General features: G+C 34.7%; 1 protein-coding gene across 13 annotated transcripts in view; it reads left to right on the forward strand.

Annotated features, from left to right (window-relative positions):
* LOC108737683 (complexin) overlaps positions 1-22,671 on the forward strand; it is a 314,656-nt gene that overhangs the window by 285,708 nt on the left and 6,277 nt on the right. For 12 of the 13 annotated variants that reach the window (XR_003231944.1, XM_018470714.2, XM_018470712.2 and 9 more), the window contains 2 exons: positions 2,492-2,652; positions 19,128-19,257. Coding sequence is in view for 11 of the 13 variants with exons in the window: in XM_018470714.2 (XP_018326216.1) it covers positions 2,492-2,652; positions 19,128-19,257 (291 nt within the window). In the remaining 2 variants the exon portion in view is untranslated. Of the gene's footprint in view, positions 1-2,491; positions 2,653-19,127; positions 20,180-22,671 lie in introns of all 13 variants that reach the window. The other variant, XR_003231945.1, reaches the window with a different exon arrangement.

Below are 22,671 nucleotides of genomic sequence, written 5' to 3' on the forward strand. Positions count from 1 at the left end.
CCTTTTTCGAATTTCTAAATTAACCGTTCGCGAGCATAGAAGTGACTTCTTTTTATTAAAGGCGACACGACCCTGCGCTATCCTCTGCTTTATATCCCTACTACTCCTTCCATCCTCACTTATCTGACTTCGTAGGTATCTAAAATCAGCCACTTCTTCTAAAATTTCATCTCCTATCTTTATATTCGCTCTTCCCCTACTTTTTCTTGCCTTGCATACCAGTATTTTAGTTTTACTTTTATTTATTTTCATACAGTACTGATCTGTCAGTACCGCTTCCGTTTTATTTAAAGCTATCTCTAGGTCCTCCTTGCTAGATGCTAATACTGCTATATCATCCACAAATCTAAGCATACTAATCTTTTGCCCTTGCACATCTATCCCTACAGTTGTACTGTCTTTAATGAGACATCACCTATAAACTAATTAAATAAATAGTCACACAGACTTGTAGAATTTTTATCACGAAAACTTCATGCAGTTTAGTGAATATTTTAAATGCTTCTTTTCGTTGACCTGAAGATGATTCAAAAACTAAAAGTAAATTCGTAATAATGCTTTTCTGCTTCCTTTATAAGTTAGGTACAATAATAACAATAATTGTTTACTCAAATAATTATTATTAGTATTATTTATTTCCATATTAATTTTGAGCAAAAATGCCAACTTCGTTTAAACTCTTAGCATACTATCGATACAACCTTTAAGGCCTTTGAACCGATAAGATCAACAACTACTATAATAACGCATATGCTACTGCAACATAAAAATCATTGGTTTAAATGAATTTTACCGCTGCATTCGGTATAAATTAAAATTGCAGAAGCCACTAAATATTCTGGTACACGACATCGCATGAAACCGGGCAATATAAATTCACTCCGTGTAACTTAGTACAACATAGATCTTCTCCAAAATGTTTGGTGGTAGCTGCGGCAAATTTCATTTTCTCAAATCTCCCGTTCACAAAATAAACATAGTCTCTATGCCAGCAAACATACTGAGTGAGTACAGAGCTTAACGTTAATGTCTTCTCGTGCATCCCTTTTCATTTATGGTGTAGAGAATTACCCACCAAAAAGTCTACTTAAACTATGTGATCTTAATATACAGAGGGCAAACTTTATGAACTTTTTGATTAGGAAAAATAAACATTTATGCTGGAACATGTTTATTTTGACGAAAAACTGCTGCAACCGGTTGGACATTATCAAGAATATTTCATTTGTCAACGAAACTATTGACAAAATTTTAACATAAGATGATTGTAAATAGGTCCAGGAGATTATTAAATTAATCGATTAATTCCGATCGATCAATTATTCTAACGAACTGAAGATAAATTATTAATAATCGATTAATTGGATCATTTGCCAAGCCCTAATTGTAACTACCTCAAAAATAGTCACATCTGATTTTCTTTTTATTCGAATTTTTAACGTTGTTATCAGTTTATTGGTTAAATTTTATAATTTGTGCTTTTGCAGAATTCACAATTCATATTCCATCGTCAAAAAATGTTTAATGTTAGACAGTACCCCAGATAAAAATGTTCAGTCTCTCAAAATCTCTGAAAGCGGGACTCGAGTATCCGTCTCTCATCTAGACTCTCTGGTGTCGCTGAGAGAGACCGTCGAGAGACTGTCAAAAAAACTGTTTAGCGTCTCTGAACGAGAGACTCGAATCTCTGAACGGCAGACTCAAATCTCTCAATAAGTGGTGTCTCGATAGACATGGTTAAAATTTTCCAAGTTCAACATATTTCAGAGATCCCAATCTTTCTACGAGATACTCGAGTCTCTCAATTTTTCAGTTTTAATCATTCAGTCTCTTTGTGAGAGACTCGAATTTCTGAATTAACAATTTTATCGTTCGAGTCTCAGAGACTGTGAGAGATTCATAAAAACGTCTAGGCAATAACTGAGAGACTGTGAAAGACTGAGAGACGCTTCCAGACTCTGAAAGACTCTGAGAGACTGAAAATTTTTGTCTAGAGTAGTACGATAGCTATAATCGTATTTCTTTTGTTTTTGTGATTCCCAAATATTTGTTCGCCTTTTTACAATTTCCAGTGAAAATGTCACAAATAAACGTCGGGTATTCTATTTCGACTTGCGAATCGCTTAAACGCTAAACACACGACCAAAAACGCGCATTATTAGATTCCAGATAAAATTTATATCCTCAAATATTCCAATTTAATTTCCTCCTGTGAAGCAGTTTCCACCTAATGGCTACACAAGATGGAAAATTGACTGTTCTATCTCCGGAAAATGATGTGGAAAAAGAGAAAAAAGAAGATCGTAACCATCTATAGCTCACTTGTTTAATTCGCTCTGCTACGATTATCTTCAGATATAAATCCTTTAATTTATTGATATATAACCGCGTTTAAAAAAATTCATTGTAAAATAAACAAAAGCATATAAAAATGCAATAGTTCCTGATACATTTTAGACGTCGTTAATTAATAAGTAATTTGTTTCTCCAGGAGCAGTTGGAGGAGATGACGATGGAGATGATAAGGAAAAAGAAGAGGAAGCAGAAAGAGAAAGGTTGGAAGCTATCAGGGAAGCTGAAGAAAGGAGAAAGGAGAAGCATAGAAAAATGGAGGAAGAAAGAGAAAAGATGAGGCAAGAGATCAGAGACAAGGTAAACACATCACCTATCATCATCATAAGGTCATCAGTCCTAAGACTGGTTGGACACATACCTCCACTCTTTCCTATCCTGAGCTAAACTTCGCATTTCCCTAAAACTAGAACAGCCCACATCCTTAACTATTTGCGAACAGTAATCTAATCTAGGTCTACCTCTACCCCTCCTAACTCCTGTTTCTGCCTCTAATATGTCTCTGACTAGACCTTCATGCCTGAGAAGGTGTCCTACCAACCTATCTCGCCTATTTTTTATTGACTTCCATAGAGTCCTCTGTTCTCCTATTCTTTCCAATACCTCTTCATTTCTAACCTTTTCTACCCACGATATCCTCATCATCCGCCTATAACACCACATTTCGAACGCTTCTAACCTTTTCTTTTCCGCCGCTCCCACTGTCCATGTTTCGCACCCGTACAACGCCGTGCTCCAAACATACACCTTTAACAACCTTTTTCGAATTTCTAAATTAACCGTTCGCGAGCATAGAAGTGACTTCTTTTTATTAAAGGCGACACGACCCTGCGCTATCCTCTGCTTTATATCCCTACTACTCCTTCCATCCTCACTTATCTGACTTCGTAGGTATCTAAAATCAGCCACTTCTTCTAAAATTTCATCTCCTATCTTTATATTCGCTCTTCCCCTACTTTTTCTTGCCTTGCATACCAGTATTTTAGTTTTACTTTTATTTATTTTCATACAGTACTGATCTGTCAGTACCGCTTCCGTTTTATTTAAAGCTATCTCTAGGTCCTCCTTGCTAGATGCTAATACTGCTATATCATCCACAAATCTAAGCATACTAATCTTTTGCCCTTGCACATCTATCCCTACAGTTGTACTGTCTTTAATGAGACATCACCTATAAACTAATTAAATAAATAGTCACACAGACTTGTAGAATTTTTATCACGAAAACTTCATGCAGTTTAGTGAATATTTTAAATGCTTCTTTTCGTTGACCTGAAGATGATTCAAAAACTAAAAGTAAATTCGTAATAATGCTTTTCTGCTTCCTTTATAAGTTAGGTACAATAATAACAATAATTGTTTACTCAAATAATTATTATTAGTATTATTTATTTCCATATTAATTTTGAGCAAAAATGCCAACTTCGTTTAAACTCTTAGCATACTATCGATACAACCTTTAAGGCCTTTGAACCGATAAGATCAACAACTATGCAATCAATACCTTATCCTTTGCTGTAATAAATTTAGAAGATGGATTAAATTTTGCGGCTCAGCCAGTTATAAACGATCAAGTCTGGTAAAATTGAAGAGCCAGTTTATATTTCACTATAATTATACGGTTAGAAAGCGTGTTAAGTTGTAATTTATGCAACGGTGCAAGGGTAAAATGCGAACGGTTTACTTGGGTTTGCATCGCGATAATTATTGTAGTCCGAGAGCCAAGTTTTTAATGCGAAAAAGTCTGAAAACAGCGCTCCAAATTTTTTCCCCAGTACCCGAAATACATTACGTAAATGCAGATGCCTTAATTAAAATAAATTGTTCGAGTAGAATCGCAGTTTTTAAAGTTGAAAATTAATTTTATTCACTTTTTCGTTGTCAAGCTCCTATATTTTCTATCAGAAACTTTAGCTTTATTTAATAAAAACTTCATGCTATAAACATTAATAAGGGTAGAAGTACATTTTTTTTAACCAAATTGAATAAACTGACACGTACTCGATCCTTAAATAGTATTATTGCTTTATACCTTTTAGGGGTTGTACAGATATAAAATAGAAGATGGAACAGGGTTCAGTCGCCTTTAACAAACAGAAGTCACTTCTATGTTAACGAACGATTAATTTAGAAATTCAAAAAAATGTGTAGATATTTATGGAGCAAGGCGCTGTACAGGTGCAAAACGAGGAAAAGAAAAGGTTAAAAATGTTTGAAATGCGGTGTTACAGGCGAATGATGAGGATACCGTGGATAGGGAAGGTTAGAAATGAAGAGATATTAATTAGAAAGGATAGGAGAACAGAGGACTGTATGGAAGTCCATAAATTGTTAGGACACCTTCTCAGGCATGAAGGGCTAGTTAGAGACATTTTAGAGGCAGAAACAGGAGTTAAGAGGAGTAGAGGTAGACATAGATTAGATTACCATCCACAAATAGTTAAGGATGTGGGATATTCTAGTTTTAGGGAAACGGGAAGATAGAAAATAGGTAAGGTACATGTCCAACCAGTCTTAGGACTGACAACCCTATGATGATGATGACGAAAATAATTGGTCACAACATTTATAACGTTTTACTTCACAACTTTGTGTTTGTAAAGTTGAATATTTTTGGTTCGCAATTTTTTTATGTAGTACCGCGCTAATGAACGAAAAACAACTATTAAACATGAGAAACGGTCAACTGCAATGTTGATTGAATAGAGGACTAAAACGGGCGATCGATTTTTCTTTCAGTTATAAAAAATTGAATTTGTGCCGCATTTGCAGTCGCATGTGTCCCTGTATGAGCGCCCGTCATTATGGATAGTGCAAGTTCAACTTTTCGTGTTCCATGCTGTCCATAAATTACTTTTCGTTACGACCCCGTGACGCTGCAGGCTCAAAACTACCCCTGTTCGTGACACGTTCACGTTTCACAAAGCAAGTGTTACCAATTTGAACTTTAGCGTTAGCACGAAAACAATGAGGAAAAAAATAACTAAATTATATTAAAAGAAACGGAATTTATTTTAATTTCTTATAGACGTAAATTGCTTTTGACTTTTTATATTTGTTAAAGGAACTGTAGGTACATGAAAATGAAATTGAAATGAAACTACAAACAAGGTTTTTGTATTTAATTTGTGTAAAATTCGGTTTTATTTAGAACTGAAATGGAATTTTATCTTGGTCTTCTACATATTTAAAACAATAAGACAAGAAGTGGCTTAAATGCAAACTTTCTAACTCACCACTAATTTCAATTTGAGGTATCTAGGAAGTCAGATAAATCAGGACGAAAGGAGTAGTAGGGATGTAAAGCAGAGGATAGCGCAGGGTCGAGTCGCCTTCAATAAAAAGAAGGCACTTCTGTGCTCACGAAAGGTTAATTTAGAAATTCGAAAAAGGTTGTTAAAGGTGTATGTTTGGAGCGCGGCACTGTACGGGTGCGAAACATGACAGTGGGTGCGGTGGAAAAGAAAAGGTTAAAAGCGTTCGAAATGTGGTGTTGCAGGCGAATGATGAGAATACTATGGATAGAGGTTAGAAATGAAAAGGTATTAGAAAAAATAAGAGAACAGAGGACTCTGTGGAAGTCAATAAAAATTAGGCGAGATAGGTTGGTAGGACACTTCCTCAGAGGTCTAGTGAGAGACATATTAGGGGCAGAAACGGGATTTAGGAGGGGTAGACGTAGACCTAGATTAGATTACTGTTTGCAACTAGTTTTAGAGAAATGCGAAGATGACTACTTTCAGTAAATAAAAGCAACATTTGACAATACTCTTAAAATGTTTGGAAAGTTGATGAATACTCAGTTTTATGAAAACATCATAACGTTATATCACTGTCTTAAACATTGTCTTCTATTTCCCGACTCAACTGTGATTCCGTAAGTGCTTAAAGTTTTAAATCGCGTTGCAGTGTCCATTAGTTCTTCCTAACTTGAACTTTTAATTATGTTAACAAATTGGCCAGCTATTTCTATTTCGTCTGGAATAAATGACCACTTTTAAAAGAGCATCAAGGCTGAGGTTTCTGATTAATTCGTGCAATTCCTTGAGGAACTTTATCCTGGCAAAGAGACGGATTCCTTCGCTCTAAGTTTGCACGTCTTTTTCACGAAGAAAAATGCAGTTTATATGCCAGGAATTTTTGATTATTTTGCCTTATCTTTATCAAATACCTTGCCATGAATTCCTTTTTATATCCTTACGGGAAGCGTGTTATGTACGAGGAATTTATAACGATCTAAAAAACCTTAGACAATGCAAAATTTCTTGAAAAACAAAAAACCAAAGAAGTTAATGAAAAATTTCTTATAACTTTTTTTAATTACTCTTAATAACGTTAAATAACCTAGGACTTAAATTTAAGACATTTAGCGTAAATGATTATGAGTAAACTGTGGGTCGAACGGGATATTCAATTAAAAAATAACCCTTTGAACATGAACTACCATAATTTAGTACTCAAAAGGTGCATGTACAATAAACCATTAATAAGAATGATTTTTTACATCTTAAGATTAGATATTTCAAATTGTTTTATTTAAAATAAAACAAGAACTTAATCGTGAACATTGAAGAATTTTTAAAAGACCAAAGAAAATCTTAAAAACATTTTTTTATNATTAGATATTTCAAATTGTTTTATTTAAAATAAAACAAGAACTTAATCGTGAACATTGAAGAATTTTTAAAAGACCAAAGAAAATCTTAAAAACATTTTTTTATTAGGAAACAGACACAATCAGGTGATGCACCTGTCTTTGTTTATGGATTTACAAAAAACAACTTCTTCAATTGGCGTTTATCAAATAAAAATTTACAAAAAATATGATCCAAAAGTAAATTAAATTAAAACAATGGTATCCTAAAATAATAACAACTTTAAAATGTGTAAGTAGCTACAATAACCATTCTTGTGGACCATTTGAATGTGAATTGTGACACTTTTTAGGGTTCCGTACGTCTGAATGAAAAACGGAACCCTTATGGGATCACTGGTGCCTCTATCACAGTCAATTTGCTGCGAATCTACTAGACTGATTAAGTTCAAATTTAGTACACATATGAATTTCTGTGACCCAAACACGGGCGATAACGTAAATAAATTAATTTCGAACATGGGGGTTATTATTGGAGGGTCAATAGGAAATAAAAAAAAAAGGTTTTGCAAACTGTACCGTGTGACATGTCAAATGAAAGGGCTTGTTATAAGGGTTTCAAATATATTTTTTATAATTTTAAAACAAGTAGTTTTAAAGTTATTTAAGAAAATAGATGAAAATCGACCATTCCCCCCTTTATTTCCGAAATTATTAGGGTAGGTACTAAGACTGCTATTATTAATTGTACCTTATATTTATATTACTGTATCTTCGAAAAGACTTACGTCTCGCCGTCCTTTCTGGAGATTTTTTTAATAAAATCTTGCGTAAATTTATGAAGTCCCTAAAGGGGTCCTGGTTATTTCAGAAAATAAAATTTATCGCCGCAAGTCTGCCAGCTGTTCTTATTAGGTAAATCTTGAGCGGTAAAGGTTTATATCGCGATCATCTGTCAACGAATATTTTCCGGAACAAGGAGTAGCGAAAGACCGCCCTGCTAGATTAAACGTGAAGGGTTGTATGTCTGATATATTGCCACACTTTCTTGCAGACTTCTGCCATAAGGACACATAATCCCAATATATTTTTCCTTCTCATTCCCTACATACGTGTCTGGTAATTCGCAACAAAGAAATTTCAAGTTCTTCGTCCATGTGCATCAGTAAACTGCAACGAACCATTTCAGTTCCATTAGCATAGATTTCATGGTAAACGTGTAGATGATGGCCCCCACCCTCCAAGGGGGTGGGGATGGGGGGATAGAAAGAGGAGGTTTCCCCCACCAGTACTGTACCATAAAAAGTTCTTGGATTGTGTTATGTTTTATCATGTTAGGTTGGTTTATTAAGGAAGGGAAAGTACGAAAAGGTGGTTTAGGTTAGGTTAGATTGCGCTGGATTGACTTGGGTTGGATTGGTTTATTAAGGAAGGGAAAGTACGAAAAGGTGGCATGGCGCAAGTTTGACCTGGTTAAGTTAGGTTTGGTTAGGTTAGGTTAGGTTAGGTTAGGTTAGGTTATCGGGTTTTGTTCAAGTGACAACTCTCTTTCGATCTCCCAACTCCACCCGCTTGAAAATATTTTTTTTATTAAATTATAATGTATGAAAATTGTCAAAATAATCAACTTTCAACCCCCATAACTTTTTCTGGAGGTGAGACCGCCGCAAATTTTTTATGGGGTTTTACTCAGGTGACCACTCTCATTCGATCCCCCTACCCTCTTTCGATCCCCCCTACCCTCACCCCCATCTAACCCCCATAACTTTTTATGGGGGTGAGACCGCCACGAACTTTTTATGGTACAGTGTTGGGGGAGACCTCCTCTTTCGATCCCACCCATCATCTAGACATTTACCGATTTCATTTGTATGCACCTACTGAGTGAGTGACATATCTCTATGTTCAATACACTCTTATTCTGAAATTAACAAACCTTTTCCAAATTTTGCCACTCCATAGTGGTCACCGTAGGAGTTGGTGCACAAATTAATTTCTTTAGCCAAAAGTAACGCGAATCTATCCTGAAATTTAGGTTAGAAAATATAGATGGGACCGTGGTAGATAAAAGGGTGTAGCAGTGTGATAAGTAGTACTTATAAAACATTAAGATTAAGTAAATATTTGTATATCCAAAAGTTCCAGAAAAACCTAGTTGACAGTACAGGTAAATTCAGTTCCAGTTCTGATAAACAAAAACCGCACGCAACGCTGCACTCAATCAACTGGTTATTACCAGCATCAGTGTAGTATTTGTTTTGTATCTTTTTCGTTGCATTTTTAAATGTTACTCGCCATTTGTTTTATTTCATTGTTTAAACAACGAGCGTCGACTTATTCGTAGTTAAAGCGCCGTCTCGTGTTTCACAATTTCCTGCCAGTTCCTGCTATCCACCAAAGTTAATAGCTTTGGTGTTTGGTTATGCGCCGGTGTTTTCGTATGTCCCCAAAGACCCTAACAGAGGGCAAAGAGTAACTTGTTGTCTGAAAACTAAGTAAGAGCAATTTCAGTACTCTCTGATGTTGTTTTCCACCGTGAGGCGAACGACTTTCTCGAAATGCTCCCTCAGGTGTGTCTTTCAGTTTTTGTATTATCTCTGACAAAGGGCGAAAAAGAAATACATTAATTCAAATTAAACAAACATGAAACAATTGTTGGTTTTAATTGTTTGCATTTAAAACAATAAAGCACGTATTGTCGCACGAAACAAACTGCAAACGTTCTGTCGTTTGTTTTTTTCGTTTGTTTCTATCTCAGCACAACGCGGTACTTGCAACGTCAAACATGCGAAAATCGTAATTTGCAATATTCATTTTTTCTATCCGGCGCGGCGCGGTGGTTGCACGATCGCAGGCGGCACTCAGTCTCGTAGGTACATGGAGTGATCGCGCTCTAATTATGAAAAATAAAATGCAAATTGGTTGCAAGTCAGTCCAGCCGGAAGATAAGCCCGAAGCGAAAACTAGCATGCCGCTCGCAATTAAATGATTAAATAATTCCGGCATTAAAATTCTGATTCAAATCTTTCTGAATTTAAAAAAGTACGTAGCGACTGTTGTACACCATTTACCGCATTAAGCTGAAATATGTCACAACTGTTAAGGTTTTTATCACTCTCAGACGAAAGCTACAAAAAAATTATAATAATAAATAAAATTTGTAATGAAAAGTATCTAGGTCTTTCCCTTTGTTATTATTTCTTAACGGGTTTCGAAATACAAAAACAAATTTCAGAATGAAACTCAGTTTACTGGTAGAGTTATTATGTGAACTGCTCATGACTTTCAGTGTTGTGTAAATGAAGAATGAAGAGGATCATCGGGGTCTTAATCGGGGTCAAATTGACTCTAGTAGGGAGTCCGTTAATTTTCAGCGACTCCCTAACGGAGTCAGGTTGACTCCCTTTGAGGGATATCTACCCCTGAAAAGAAGACGAGCAGCCATCATCATCTTTATTACATAAATTTTGTATTCTGTTGTTTTCCAAATACCGTAACTTTTATGTTTTATAAAAAAATATTGTATAGGTACCTAGAGTTAAATCACTTTTACTGTTTTTAAATTGTAATTGAATTTATTTAAAACAAAGATTTGTACAAAGTGTTCGAGTCGAAAGTAGGTACATAGCAGAATGTAGAATATCCTTCACACTACACATATTCCTTTTATAAGTATGTACAGGCCTGACGCCTGGCGTGGATGCGCGGTGGTAAAAGTAGGCAATTTTAAGTATAAAGATTGCAGCCCTCATTCTTCAGTATTCCTATCAGGGGCGTAGATTAAATATACAAACAGAAGAACTAATTGCTGATGTTGGTGACAGCGATAGAGATTCCCATGATGACAGTAAATGTGAAAACTAACTATAAAACAAAAGCAATAGGATTATTTTTTCGTTTTGATAAGTCATGTTTTTACATTATTTTCTAGTACGCTACTGTCCTATCTGTAGTGATACTATAATTTACGCCTACTGAAAGCTTATTTGTGTATCGGTGGTTCCAAGTGACTTACCCAAATAGGTCATAAATGGGCAAGTACCTGCGCGACCGCTCGCCAGCTTCCTTCGTCAGACCTGTACAGTAGTATCTGCTTATAATGACAGCTAAGGGAAATGACAAACACGTCATACTAAACGGGCGTCATACAAATCATAGTCTTAGAAAATAAACAACTTTCTATTTCGGTTAGTTATTTAGTTTAACAGAGAGAAAAACTATAAATTGTATATATTTGTTGACAGAAAAAGAAAAAGATCGATGAATTGTAATATCAATATCAAGGGACCGAAATATGAGCGAAAATGTCATTATTAATCATTTGGGTCACTATAGCCGGATATGTTTTCTTGAGAATCAGTCATAATAGACGATATGTCATTTTAAACGGAGTCATTATATCCAAACTTTCCTATAGAGAATTTAATATGAGAACCAAAGTGAACACTGCATTTACTTCATATTAAGCGGTTGGTCAATATAGGCTGAGTCATATTAAACGAATTCCACTGTTACCATGTATAAGTATGTACGTCTTACTTTTGAGGAATTTAAAATACATATTCGACAAATGAAAATTGATATTGACAATAATGCATTTTTGATGTTAGATATTTTCGTATATTAAGTAAGTACGTCGTTTTAATGCTTTTCTTATGCATTAGTTGAAAACTTTCAAATTAAATATTTTGGAAATGTGTCTGCTACCCCTCTCCCCTTTACTCCTACTTATACCTCTAGCATACGTTTAAATAGTCCTTCGTGTCTTAAAAGGCGTCCTAGTTTGTAATACCTCCCCATTTCTATTCACGCAGCATTTTCACTGAAATATAAGATATGAGTATAGGGGTTATGTCTAAGTTGTATTTAAATAAGACTTTTTGGATTTCATGTCTAGAATGGAAGTATCAAAGTCAATAACGGCTTTTCTTATTCTTCAATTTTAGACATTTCATTTTGACGCACCCTATCGGAAAAACGTCTCATTAAGCAACTACCCAAGAACACCCCCTCTAATCATTTCTGCAATAATTTCAAATGGTCCATCTCGAAGAACAAATTTGTATTACAAATTCTTTTTTCTACAGTTGCTAATTACAAATTGCCATCCTTATAATAGTAATAATCAAATAATGTTACAGGGGAAAATTGGATAATCGGGAATACCTAATAATATAATAAAGCGAAGGAGCAGTGATGCATACCAAATTTTAGGATAATCGATATTTTCTTAAAAATTTTCCTAATTTGTCGAAATAATCAGTCAAATAGAAAATAAAATTATCAATCAGTCGGACAGAAAACGACTTTCGCTTGTTGACTTTCAAATTTTATGGTGTCTTGCCTATAGAAACGCCTTTTTGCATTGAATAAGAATTTAAAATAAATTTTGAAAACGACTACCAAAATGTCAAAAATAATCTCAAACCTACGTAAAATGACAAATTTGTAATACACGCAGTTAGCTGCGACATAGCTACGTACAATTTTTGTACAGTTAAGGGAATTATGAATTTTTCATAGAACTCCAATTACACCCTATTTTTAATCATACCCTATTCCCCCATAATGCACAGAATTCTCAATAATTGATTTATAATACATTCTATTTATAGTGTAATGGTGGTACATTAAGGATTAAAAGAAATGTTGCCCTTACGTTACCCAGGTACGAAACGTTTTTATAGATTTTCGTTCTGTTTCAATCATATCGATCACTGTTTGAAGTCGTAAATGTAACCTAAACTAGTAATAATCATTAACGTTGATTATAAGGTGTCGCAATAAAAGACAAGTTTAATTTCTCTAGGTGGTAGTTTTATGAAAATTAACTTTAGACATCGACTGTTCAAAGAGGGCAATAATAAGACTCATAATGGACAAAGTTTTAGCGGTTCGTCAGCGGATAAACTTCTTCTATATACATATATCCTGGAGCGTTAAAACTTTAGGTGCAACCAATTACAGAATTTAGCGCATCAAAGTTGGCAAAGTTCTATTTGGTAAGCGATAGGTGGTTGTCGGGGATAGCCGAGGGGGTGACGCGGGGAGAGAGTTGGTTGGTTGGACGAGTGAAAAGCGGACGACTATCGCGTCGAGAGTCTGTTGAAAATTTGCAAGGGAAATTGGCCGAATTGAAATCAAACCCGTTTTATACGTGATTGTAATTTGCAATTTTACCCCCTGAATGTCAGCTGCGGCTCAAGTGTCGATTGTAGAACTTGAATTTGCATTCTCAGCTGTTATCCTGTCCGATTAAAATTGAAAAACCCTTTTTTCAGTTGGTGCTTCCCGTTCCCTTTCCACCCCTAGACAAACACTGAAGCAATCTCGTTCCATTATTGTCTAATTCATTTAACGCGATTTGTTCGGAAAATCCATTTACAAAGTCCGCATTTAGTCCAAAGTTTTAAATAAATCTCCGACTTGTTTATTACAAAATATATTACTTGAAGTAAATTATTCCCTAACTACGCTTGGATCTACTTAAAAGTATAACCACTATGTATACGTAATTAGTACACGAATAAATATTATCACATAAAACTTAAAAAAAAAAAAAGACGTACCTTCCAAAACAGTCAAAATTTTCACAGGGTAATTCAAGCAATTTAATAAACAGTGAAAAATGTTTTATTCAATATACAATAATCACACCGACGTTTTGCTTTATTATGTTGAAGAAGGTTTAACAAGTGTTTCAATTGTTCTTTTAATAAATATTAAGGGATGAAATAGAAAAGAGTAAAAATTTTAGTATTTTCTGTAACCCGCATAGGTTGTCCAACCCAAATAATCTTGCGGCTCACTTTGAAATACCCTCTACCCAGGGGTTGCCACCCCTGATGCGTTTAGAGACTATTCATAAGTTCAATAATCGTTCTTGTCAGTTTGAACTTGTGGAAAAGCTTCTGTCTCAAATTAAAGCAAACTGTTGTGAAAAAAAACACACTTTTATAATTGCATTGAATTTGTTTACTAACTTCTCGTATATCTACACCAAACTAAAATTTAAGAACATTGCTACAAGGCATTTTTAATTGCTGGCAACAATAAATACTTAAATTCTTTCTACAGCGTCACTGTCATCTTACATGAAACCATTAGAATGTATTAATAAACTGCATTTTGTGAAAATTAACATTTGACTTCATTTATTATGTGAATTTTTAGTTTCTAACAAAGAAACTTAGATATGGTTAATCATACTATCTTTTGTTTCAAAGTAGTACACTTAATAAAATGTTTTAAGATCCAAAATCCCGCATATTTTCGAGGACACCAGATACAGCTGTAATCTTTGCAGTTTCAATTTTATATCCTAGGTAGTAGGTAGGCATTTGCGATGATGTGAAACTACCATCATCATCATCATAAGGTCGTCAGTCCTAAAACTACTTGGACATGCACCTCCACCCTTTCTTATCCTGAGCTAATCTTCGCATTTCCCTAAAACTAGAACAACCCACATCCTTAATTATTTGCGAACAGTAATCTAATGTAGGTCTACCGCTACCCCTCTTAACTCCCGTTTCTGCCTCTAATATGTCTCTGAAACTACCAGCGCAAAATAATTTCAAAACGTGAAAATTTCTCACTAACAATTATTTTCGACCGAACGTTTTCACAATTAGGGTGGTAAAAATTTTGTAATAACCATGGTACTAAACCTAGTCATAATTACCCAATCGAAAGTAACTCCGGACCAGTCTTATCACCTAAAGTAAAAGTACGAGGGTGGATTGATAAGTTTCCGGCCTGACCAAGAAAAACAAGGTTTTTAAAAATTTTTTTTTTTTATTTCTCAACATAATCTCCTCCAAGGCTGATACATTTCTCATAGCGGTGTTCCAGTCTATTAATGCCATCTCTATAGACTGATTCGTCAAGCTCCTCAAAATAACCATTTACAGCTTCGATTACTTCTTCATTGTCCGCAAATCTCTTACCGCCAAGCCATTTTTTGAGATTAGGGAACAGAAAATAGTCACTCGGGGCTAGGTCTGGAGAGTAAGGAGGGTGCGGCATCAATTCAAACTTTAGATCGTTGATTTTAGCCGTCGCAACGATTGACGTGTGCGCTGGTGCGTTATCGTGATGAAACAAGATTTTTTTCTTCGCCAGATGAGGTCGTTTAATTTTCACCTCGTGGCTCAAACGTTGCAATAAGTCTGCGTAGTATTGACCAGTGATAGTATTACCCTTTGCAAGGTAATCAATGTATATAATACCTCTTGCATCCCAAAAAACAGTAGCCATAACCTTGTTCGCCGAAAAAATTGTTTTTGCCTTCTTTGGAGTTGGTTCCCCTGGTCCAATCCACTGTTTAGACTGTTCTTTGGTTTCAGGAGTGTAGTGGTGGACCCACGTTTCGTCAACGGTTACGAATCGACGCAAAAATTCGCTTGGATTACGCTTATACAATGACAAATTTGCGGTAGAAATGTTTTTTCGAATCAATTTTTGGTCGACTGTTAGCAAACGCGGCACCCATCTTGCACAGAGCTTTTCCATATGCAAATGTTGGTGCAAAATATGTTGCACACGTTCATATGACATCTTACAGGTCTCAGCTATCTCACGCACTTTCAATCTGCGGTCTCCCAGCACTATTTGATGAATTTTTTCGATCATATCTGGAGTTGTGACCTCAACGGGGCGTCCTGAGCGAGGCCCATCAGAGGTGCTCACACGACCCTTTTTAAACTCGGAAACCCACTGCTTAACGGTTGAATATGACGGGGAGGATGTCCCCAGTGTTGAGTCCATCTCTTTTTTAATTTCCTTCGGCGTTAACCCCTTCAAATAAAAGTATTTGATGACAGCACGATTTTCCTGCTTTTCCATTTTTACGAAAACCACAGAGGCGTCTTGTTCAGCGTGCTGTCAAACCTACACTAGCAAGGAGATCGGGCTGAAACTATAGCTACAAGCTATCCAAGGATGGTACTATAGAATGTCACCTCAAGGTAGGCCTAGTGGCGTCATCTCTTGGTTAGGCCGGAAACTTATCAATCCACCCTCGTATAGTAAACCTTCGACCCTGATCGACCGTCGGATCTGTCGAAAATCTGCTTCAAGTCGGCGGACGGTTAAAAACAGATTGTCGACTGTTTTATTATGAGTACTGGAATTAAAACTGAAAATCTGAAAATCACTTGGAGCAAAACAAACGGACAAAATATATTTAAAGTAAGGAGAAAGGAATTTTCATTAGACGACAAAGTTTTTGCCGTAGGTCTTTTAAGTCCGACTGTAATACCATTTGTAATTCAAATTTTCGTCGTCTTCGAACTAAAGTCTCCGTTTAATTGCAACGTTTCGATACTTTGAAATTGTGCGATGCCGGAAACGGTGACACCCACCAACTTAAAGTAAAGAGTAAAAAGAGGCGAATGCGAGAAGTTTAATGTGTACAAGAACGAAAACTTTCCTACAAACTGCAACTTTAAAGAATGCCTGAGAGTTGCAACTGCAAAACGAAAAACGATGAACTTCGTAAAGAATTTCGATCATTTATCTACGGTGAAAATACAACTTCAGATTAATTATTTAACAAGGAGGATTCGTTTATTAGTTCTTTCTTTTTTAATCATATGTTAACTTTTTAACTTTGTTAAACATCGAAGACGCGATCAACATCGTTAAATACAGTACAACTTTAGGGATGGATGTACAGAGGCAGAAGATTAGTATGATTAGATTTGCAGATGATATAGCAGTTTTAGCATTGTATGAAAATTAATAAAAGTAAAACAAAAATATTGGTAAGCAAGGAAAGAAAAAGTAGGGAAAGAACGAATGTAAAGATAGGAGCGAAACAATTAGAAGAAGTGACTGATTTTAGATATCTAGGAAGTCAGATAAGACAGGACGAAAGGAGTAGTAGGGATATAAAGCAGAGGATAGCTCAGGGTCGAGTCGCCTTCAATAAAAGGAAGTCATTTCTATGCTCGCGAACTATTAATTCAGAAATTCGAAAAAGGTTGTTAAAGGTGTATGTTTGGAGCACGGCGCTGTACGGGTGCGAAACGTGGACAGTGGGCGCGGCGGAAAAGAATAGATTAGAAGCGTTCGAAATGTGGTTTTAAAGGCGAATGATGAGGATACAGTGGATAAAGAAGGTTAGAAATGAAGAGGTAGTAGAGCGAATAGGAGAACAGAGGACTCTGTGGATGTCAATAAGAAATAGGCGATAGGTTGATAAGACACCTTCTCAGGCATGAAGGGCTAGTCAGAGACATATTAGAGGCAGAAATGGAAGTTAGTAGGGGTAGAGATAGACCTAGATTAGATTACTGTTCGCAAATAGTTAAGGATGTGGGCTGTTCTAGTTTTAGGAAAATGCGAAGGTTAGGTTAGGATAAGAAAGAGTGGAGATGTGTCAAACCAATCTTAGGACTGACGGCCTTATTATGATGTTAAATTTTTACGTGATTTTGATTCATTTTCTAATTTTACTAAGCCTCCTTGTCCCAAATCATTACAATAACGTCTATTTTTTTGATAAAATAGTACTGAGAATGAACTTGTCCCAGCTAACGTATACATATTGCGATATGTGATACTTGCAAAAAGCTCATCTTCACCGATAATATAACCTATTGCAAAGCATAAGCTCACAAATGGTTTTAGTTGGGTCAGAGGACGTAAAACCCCTAGACAAAAATTTTCAGTCTCTCTCTCCAGTGTCTCGGAGTCTTCCAGCGTCTCTGAGAGCGTCTCTAACAGTCTTTCAGTTATTGCCCAGATGTTTTTATGGATCTCTCACAGTCTCTGTATGAGAGACTCGAACGATAAAATTGTTAATTCAGAGATTCGAGTCTCTCGTTCAGAAACTGGATACGAAATGAGGATCTCTCTATGAGCGACTCGAGTCTCTCGTTCAGAGACGCTAAACAGTTTTTTTGACAGTCTCTCTCAGCGACACCAGAGAGACTCGACGAGAGACGGAGACTCGAGTCTCGCTTTCAAAGACTGAGCATTTTTATCTCAGGACGCTATTCATCTTGAAACAACTTTAATAAATTCTTTTCTTCGAACAAAAGATTTTTAATATTTAAAATCTTCTTTATTATATGTTAACATGAAATATAAAAAACAATCTTTACCACAGTTTGAATAAAAGAATTTACAAGGATGTCCTCGATAGTTTGTACTTTTTGTACTTCCTACTATTTTTTTCGCTAAAAGATCACTTTATGCGCTCTAAGAAGGGTCAACTTATGCATTGGAGGAAGGGAAGACTGTATCAACAAGACGAAGTCAAAGACTAGAAGTATTTGAGCAATATTAAGATCAAAACTAACCCCAAGACTGGGACTGCTCGTCACTAATTATAAGCAAAGATTTCGTTTTTTGAAAAGTCATATTGGCTAAGGTTATTTTCGTCTTCTTTCTTTTTTTTTGTGTTTTTTAACTAGAACAATTGCCTGACGGTTACTTAGTATTTCATTATTAATATCAATTAGAGTCAGATTTGTTGACAGTTCCGATTCCGTTCCAATTACCGGGATATTCTGGTGATTGCATTATCCCTTTTCAGGAACGCGAGGCGTACCATCCTACCTACCTGCTTATCCGACGAGAAATATTCAACGTAATTAAAATCTTAATTGGATTTTAAAGGAAAAGAGACGCCAAGTATTATAGCAACAGTGATCTGCTGCAAAGCATCGACGTAAAGTTATTTTACGACAGCGCTAAGCTCCTCTTTCACATCGTATTAATTAGATCAGACTGACCCTCTTGCTAAAGATCCTTTATCCCTTTTTTAGTTACTAAGTAAGCAGATTTTTTCTAGAAAAAATCGTTCAACTGTATAGCACAAAGAAATAAATAACAGTTGAATGACGTATAATTCTCATAGACATAACAAAAAAACAGGGATGGAACACCAAATGTGCCTAGATTTTATTGGCTACGCCTCTAAGTCTAGCCAGTAGAATATAGACACCTGCTATCTCACCCCCTGACCCTTGATAGTACAATAGCAACGATTTTTCCTTTTATAACTACTGTTTTTATTATTTGTGTCCTTTACCTGACAAACATATAAATCGCAATAGCAAATGAATGACTTTTTGTTATGAACGAAAAAACAAAATAAGATTTCAATAGTTGCGGTTGTTTTTCTTTCTTGTGGTTTTCTATCTCCTAGATAATGTGTCTTTTGTTCCAGTACAACATTAAAAAAAAAGAAGAAGTTCAAGAAACTGCTCAAGAGGAACCAAATCCTTTAATGCGTAAAAAAAAGACTCCCGAAGAACTTGCGAGAGAGGCTGAACTAGAAGACGAAGACGACTTCACAAGTGAGTGTCTAGGGCGAATCGATAAACTCTCGAAACGTTGCACATTGCTGTAAACATTGATAAAATGTAAACGAAAACCGAATTACGTACTCTTGTATTCCGTTGTTTATCAACTTCCTAACTGCTTGGTAACCGCCAAAAGCTTAATCGAGTCAATTTTCGAGTCGATCAATCATTTCTTTAGACTCTCGTACAACTAAATACTATTTTTGTATTCACTATCTTTAGTGCATTATAAAGTATAAGTTTTAGGTATCACAGTTCACTTAAAAGTTTGTCCAAGTTTTAAAATAAAATAAAATCAAAACAGAAAAAGTGATTATACGTTTCAATTGTTATATAAATATAAAAAAAAGACAGAAAACATTTGACTAATGACGTTAGGGGTAAAGAAAAAACTGAATCGGTCACTGTGTCTTCATTTAAATTTTTATGGTAACCACTTTATGTAAGTACCTAATTTCATTTGTTTTCTCTTTCCAACTTGACCTTTTTTTCATCAGAATCCGCGTGCTCTGTTCTTATATTTCTATGAAACAAACTTTTCAGTGAACATTCTCATATTAAGTTAAAAACAATCGATTACTACTGTAACTACAACAACTAGTAAATCAGTTTCTCATTTGTCTTTCGTAAATTTACTTTTTACGAATTTATTATTTTAATGCACAATTATCTAACCACTTGAAGTTTGATGCGGTGTTACAATTGTTACATTATAAGGCTGATAATAATAAAATAATACCTTAATAGGCGCTTTCCCCTCACTACATGGCCTACACTGAAGTACAAACCCTCGTTCTTTTTTATGTTATTTAAAATGGCATAATGCCAAAGACCAAATTGTTTCTATATAAGTACTACTTATACATAAATACGAAAGTGAACAATTCATTGGGCGGATTATTTATTAATCACATAGGTACCTAGACATAAAATGATGATGCAGTTTTCCGAAAGTAATTCAAATTTTGTTACTTGTGCAAAAATTTTAAACCCAGTAATTGTTCATTTATTAATAACTGCGCTTACGAGTGCCTTTTTGGCAACAAATATACATGACAATATCTTGGTGAATTGCTAATGTTGAAATTAATTTAGAGCTAGACTGTAGGGTGACATGTTTTTCAGCCTGTCCTGATTGAATAAATCTTTACAATTATTAAAAATATGACAATTAAAATTATTTCTATCGATTACGTACCACGTCCGTTTCGCCGAGCTGTGACTATCAATTACAACAAATGAATGTACATTTTCCAAGCCTTATGTACTTATTTCACTAACCGATTATTAGTAAACTTTTTAATTTACTATATTTTTATTAATTTCTAAGCTTTCCAAAGGATTCAATTTTTGTAACAAATGAAACTCAAATATTGAACCTTCTGTAACGCTTTTAGAAATTACTTATCCTCTATAATGTAATTCTATTTGGCTTGGAAAATAAACTTTTATTTATTGTAATTCATCCTCGTGATGAAACAACGGCGTGGCGAAACAGTTGTAGTGGGTAACAAAAGCAGTTTTCAGTCTTTTGTTTATTACTTTAAGATCTTAAAGAAATTTTTAATTAATAATTAGTAGGTTCGGTAAAAACAAACGAATATTGGTACAAAACAATTGGTCGTAAAAATGCATGTTGCAGTTTTAAAATGACAATCTGATTATTATGCGATTAGACAAATGTTATTGAAAAAAGAATCATAATTGTTATAGAAACGGTGGTCCACATTGACACAACGAAAATTAATTACAATTATTAAATCCGCTATACAATACGATAACCCAAATTCGAATTTTTGTGTCCTATTAAGTGTGTTGTAGTTTGTCCCTACCTTCCAACAATTTCACTTGGTATTGGTGTATTTTAATAATTAATGAAATGTGAAAAAATATCATAAAATTTACTGTTCTCTTTCTTAATCGTGCTTTTTTACTAAACGTATTTTATAACAAAATGTATGTATTAACAAGTTAAAAAAAAATGTGTAGAATTTACTGTAACTCTTTACTGTTTGTGTGTTTGGTGGTATGTTGGTGGTTTTTATAACGCTTTGCACTACTTTTTTCCCTTCTATGCAGATGAAGTATTTTTATTAAACGTTTTTACTATTACATAAGTAGGCAGAATGCAGTCTGTCCAAAGCTTACTGTTTTCATACGTATTTATTTTTACCAGTGTCTCTTTTGATCCGTAATATAAAAGCCATCAGCTTTGCCCAAGGGGAAGAAGATGTTCAACCACAGTAACGAAAAATTCTATCGAAAAAACAACAACAATGTCAATTAGACCGAACTGGTATCCTTTAATAATAGCCCATGTTGTAATTTAGACAGATACCACTGGTCAATAAATCTTCAATTAACCTTTGTTTCCATCTAATAACTAACTCATACTAATTTGACTAGAGCATTCTTTGGGATATATTTTGATACCGTCCTCCAACCTTTGGCGAAATCTTTTTTTTTGAGATATTTTTTACAAAACTCTTCGTTCAGTAGAAAATCCAGATTTTACTTTAATAATAGCCCATGTTGTAATTTAGACAGATACCACTGGTCAATAAATCTTCAATTAACCTTTGTTTCCATCTAATAACTAACTCATACTAATTTGACTAGAGCATTCTTTGGGATATATTTTGATACCGTCCTCCAACCTTTGGCGGAATCTTTTTTTTTGAGATATTTTTTACAAAACTCTTCGTTCAGTAGAAAATCCAGATTTTACTTTACAATTACTGTACTATGGCATATTATATATTAGGAACAAGGTATTTTTCTTATAAAAACTTTATATAAGATATTTTGCATTTATTCAAACAAAAAATGAATAAGTTTCTAATCATAGCATTGATTTTTGGAACCCCTAAGCGTTTGAGTGGAACTCCAGGATTCCGTGGAGCACAGATTGATGAACACTGTGTTACATGATCTATGTTAATAATTAGCTAAAGTTTATTCTGATTTTAAGTAATAAAATTTTGTACAATAAAATTCACATACAAATTTTCCAATTATTCAAAAGAGCAGGTGTAATTTCATGCTTGATAACGGCTGGATGTCACTAGTTTAGGAATTCAAATAAAGAAAAAAATGAAAAATTTAGAAAACTTGGACGATAACAACAAAAATTAGTTTTACTGTTATTGTTTATCTATAAAAATTAAAAAAATCATAGATTTTTTTTTCAAATTACTCAGATAATGAACTCTGTATATGGACTTTTGGACAAAACACTTTTGTGATCAATGTTGTCCATTAAAAGGGTGTATGGCAGGTAGGTGCAGCCCGAAACAAAAATGAATATTAATTGAGATGTTAATAAAATTAAACATAATTTGCTTAATTAACTGTTTTGTATCTTAAAAACAGTTTATAAATAAAGAATATTTCTCAACAATTTATACT

Source organism: Agrilus planipennis, unplaced genomic scaffold (genome assembly GCF_000699045.2).
Source record: "Agrilus planipennis isolate EAB-ADULT unplaced genomic scaffold, Apla_2.0 scaffold7, whole genome shotgun sequence".
NCBI classification, from domain to species: Eukaryota; Metazoa; Arthropoda; class Insecta; order Coleoptera; family Buprestidae; genus Agrilus; species Agrilus planipennis.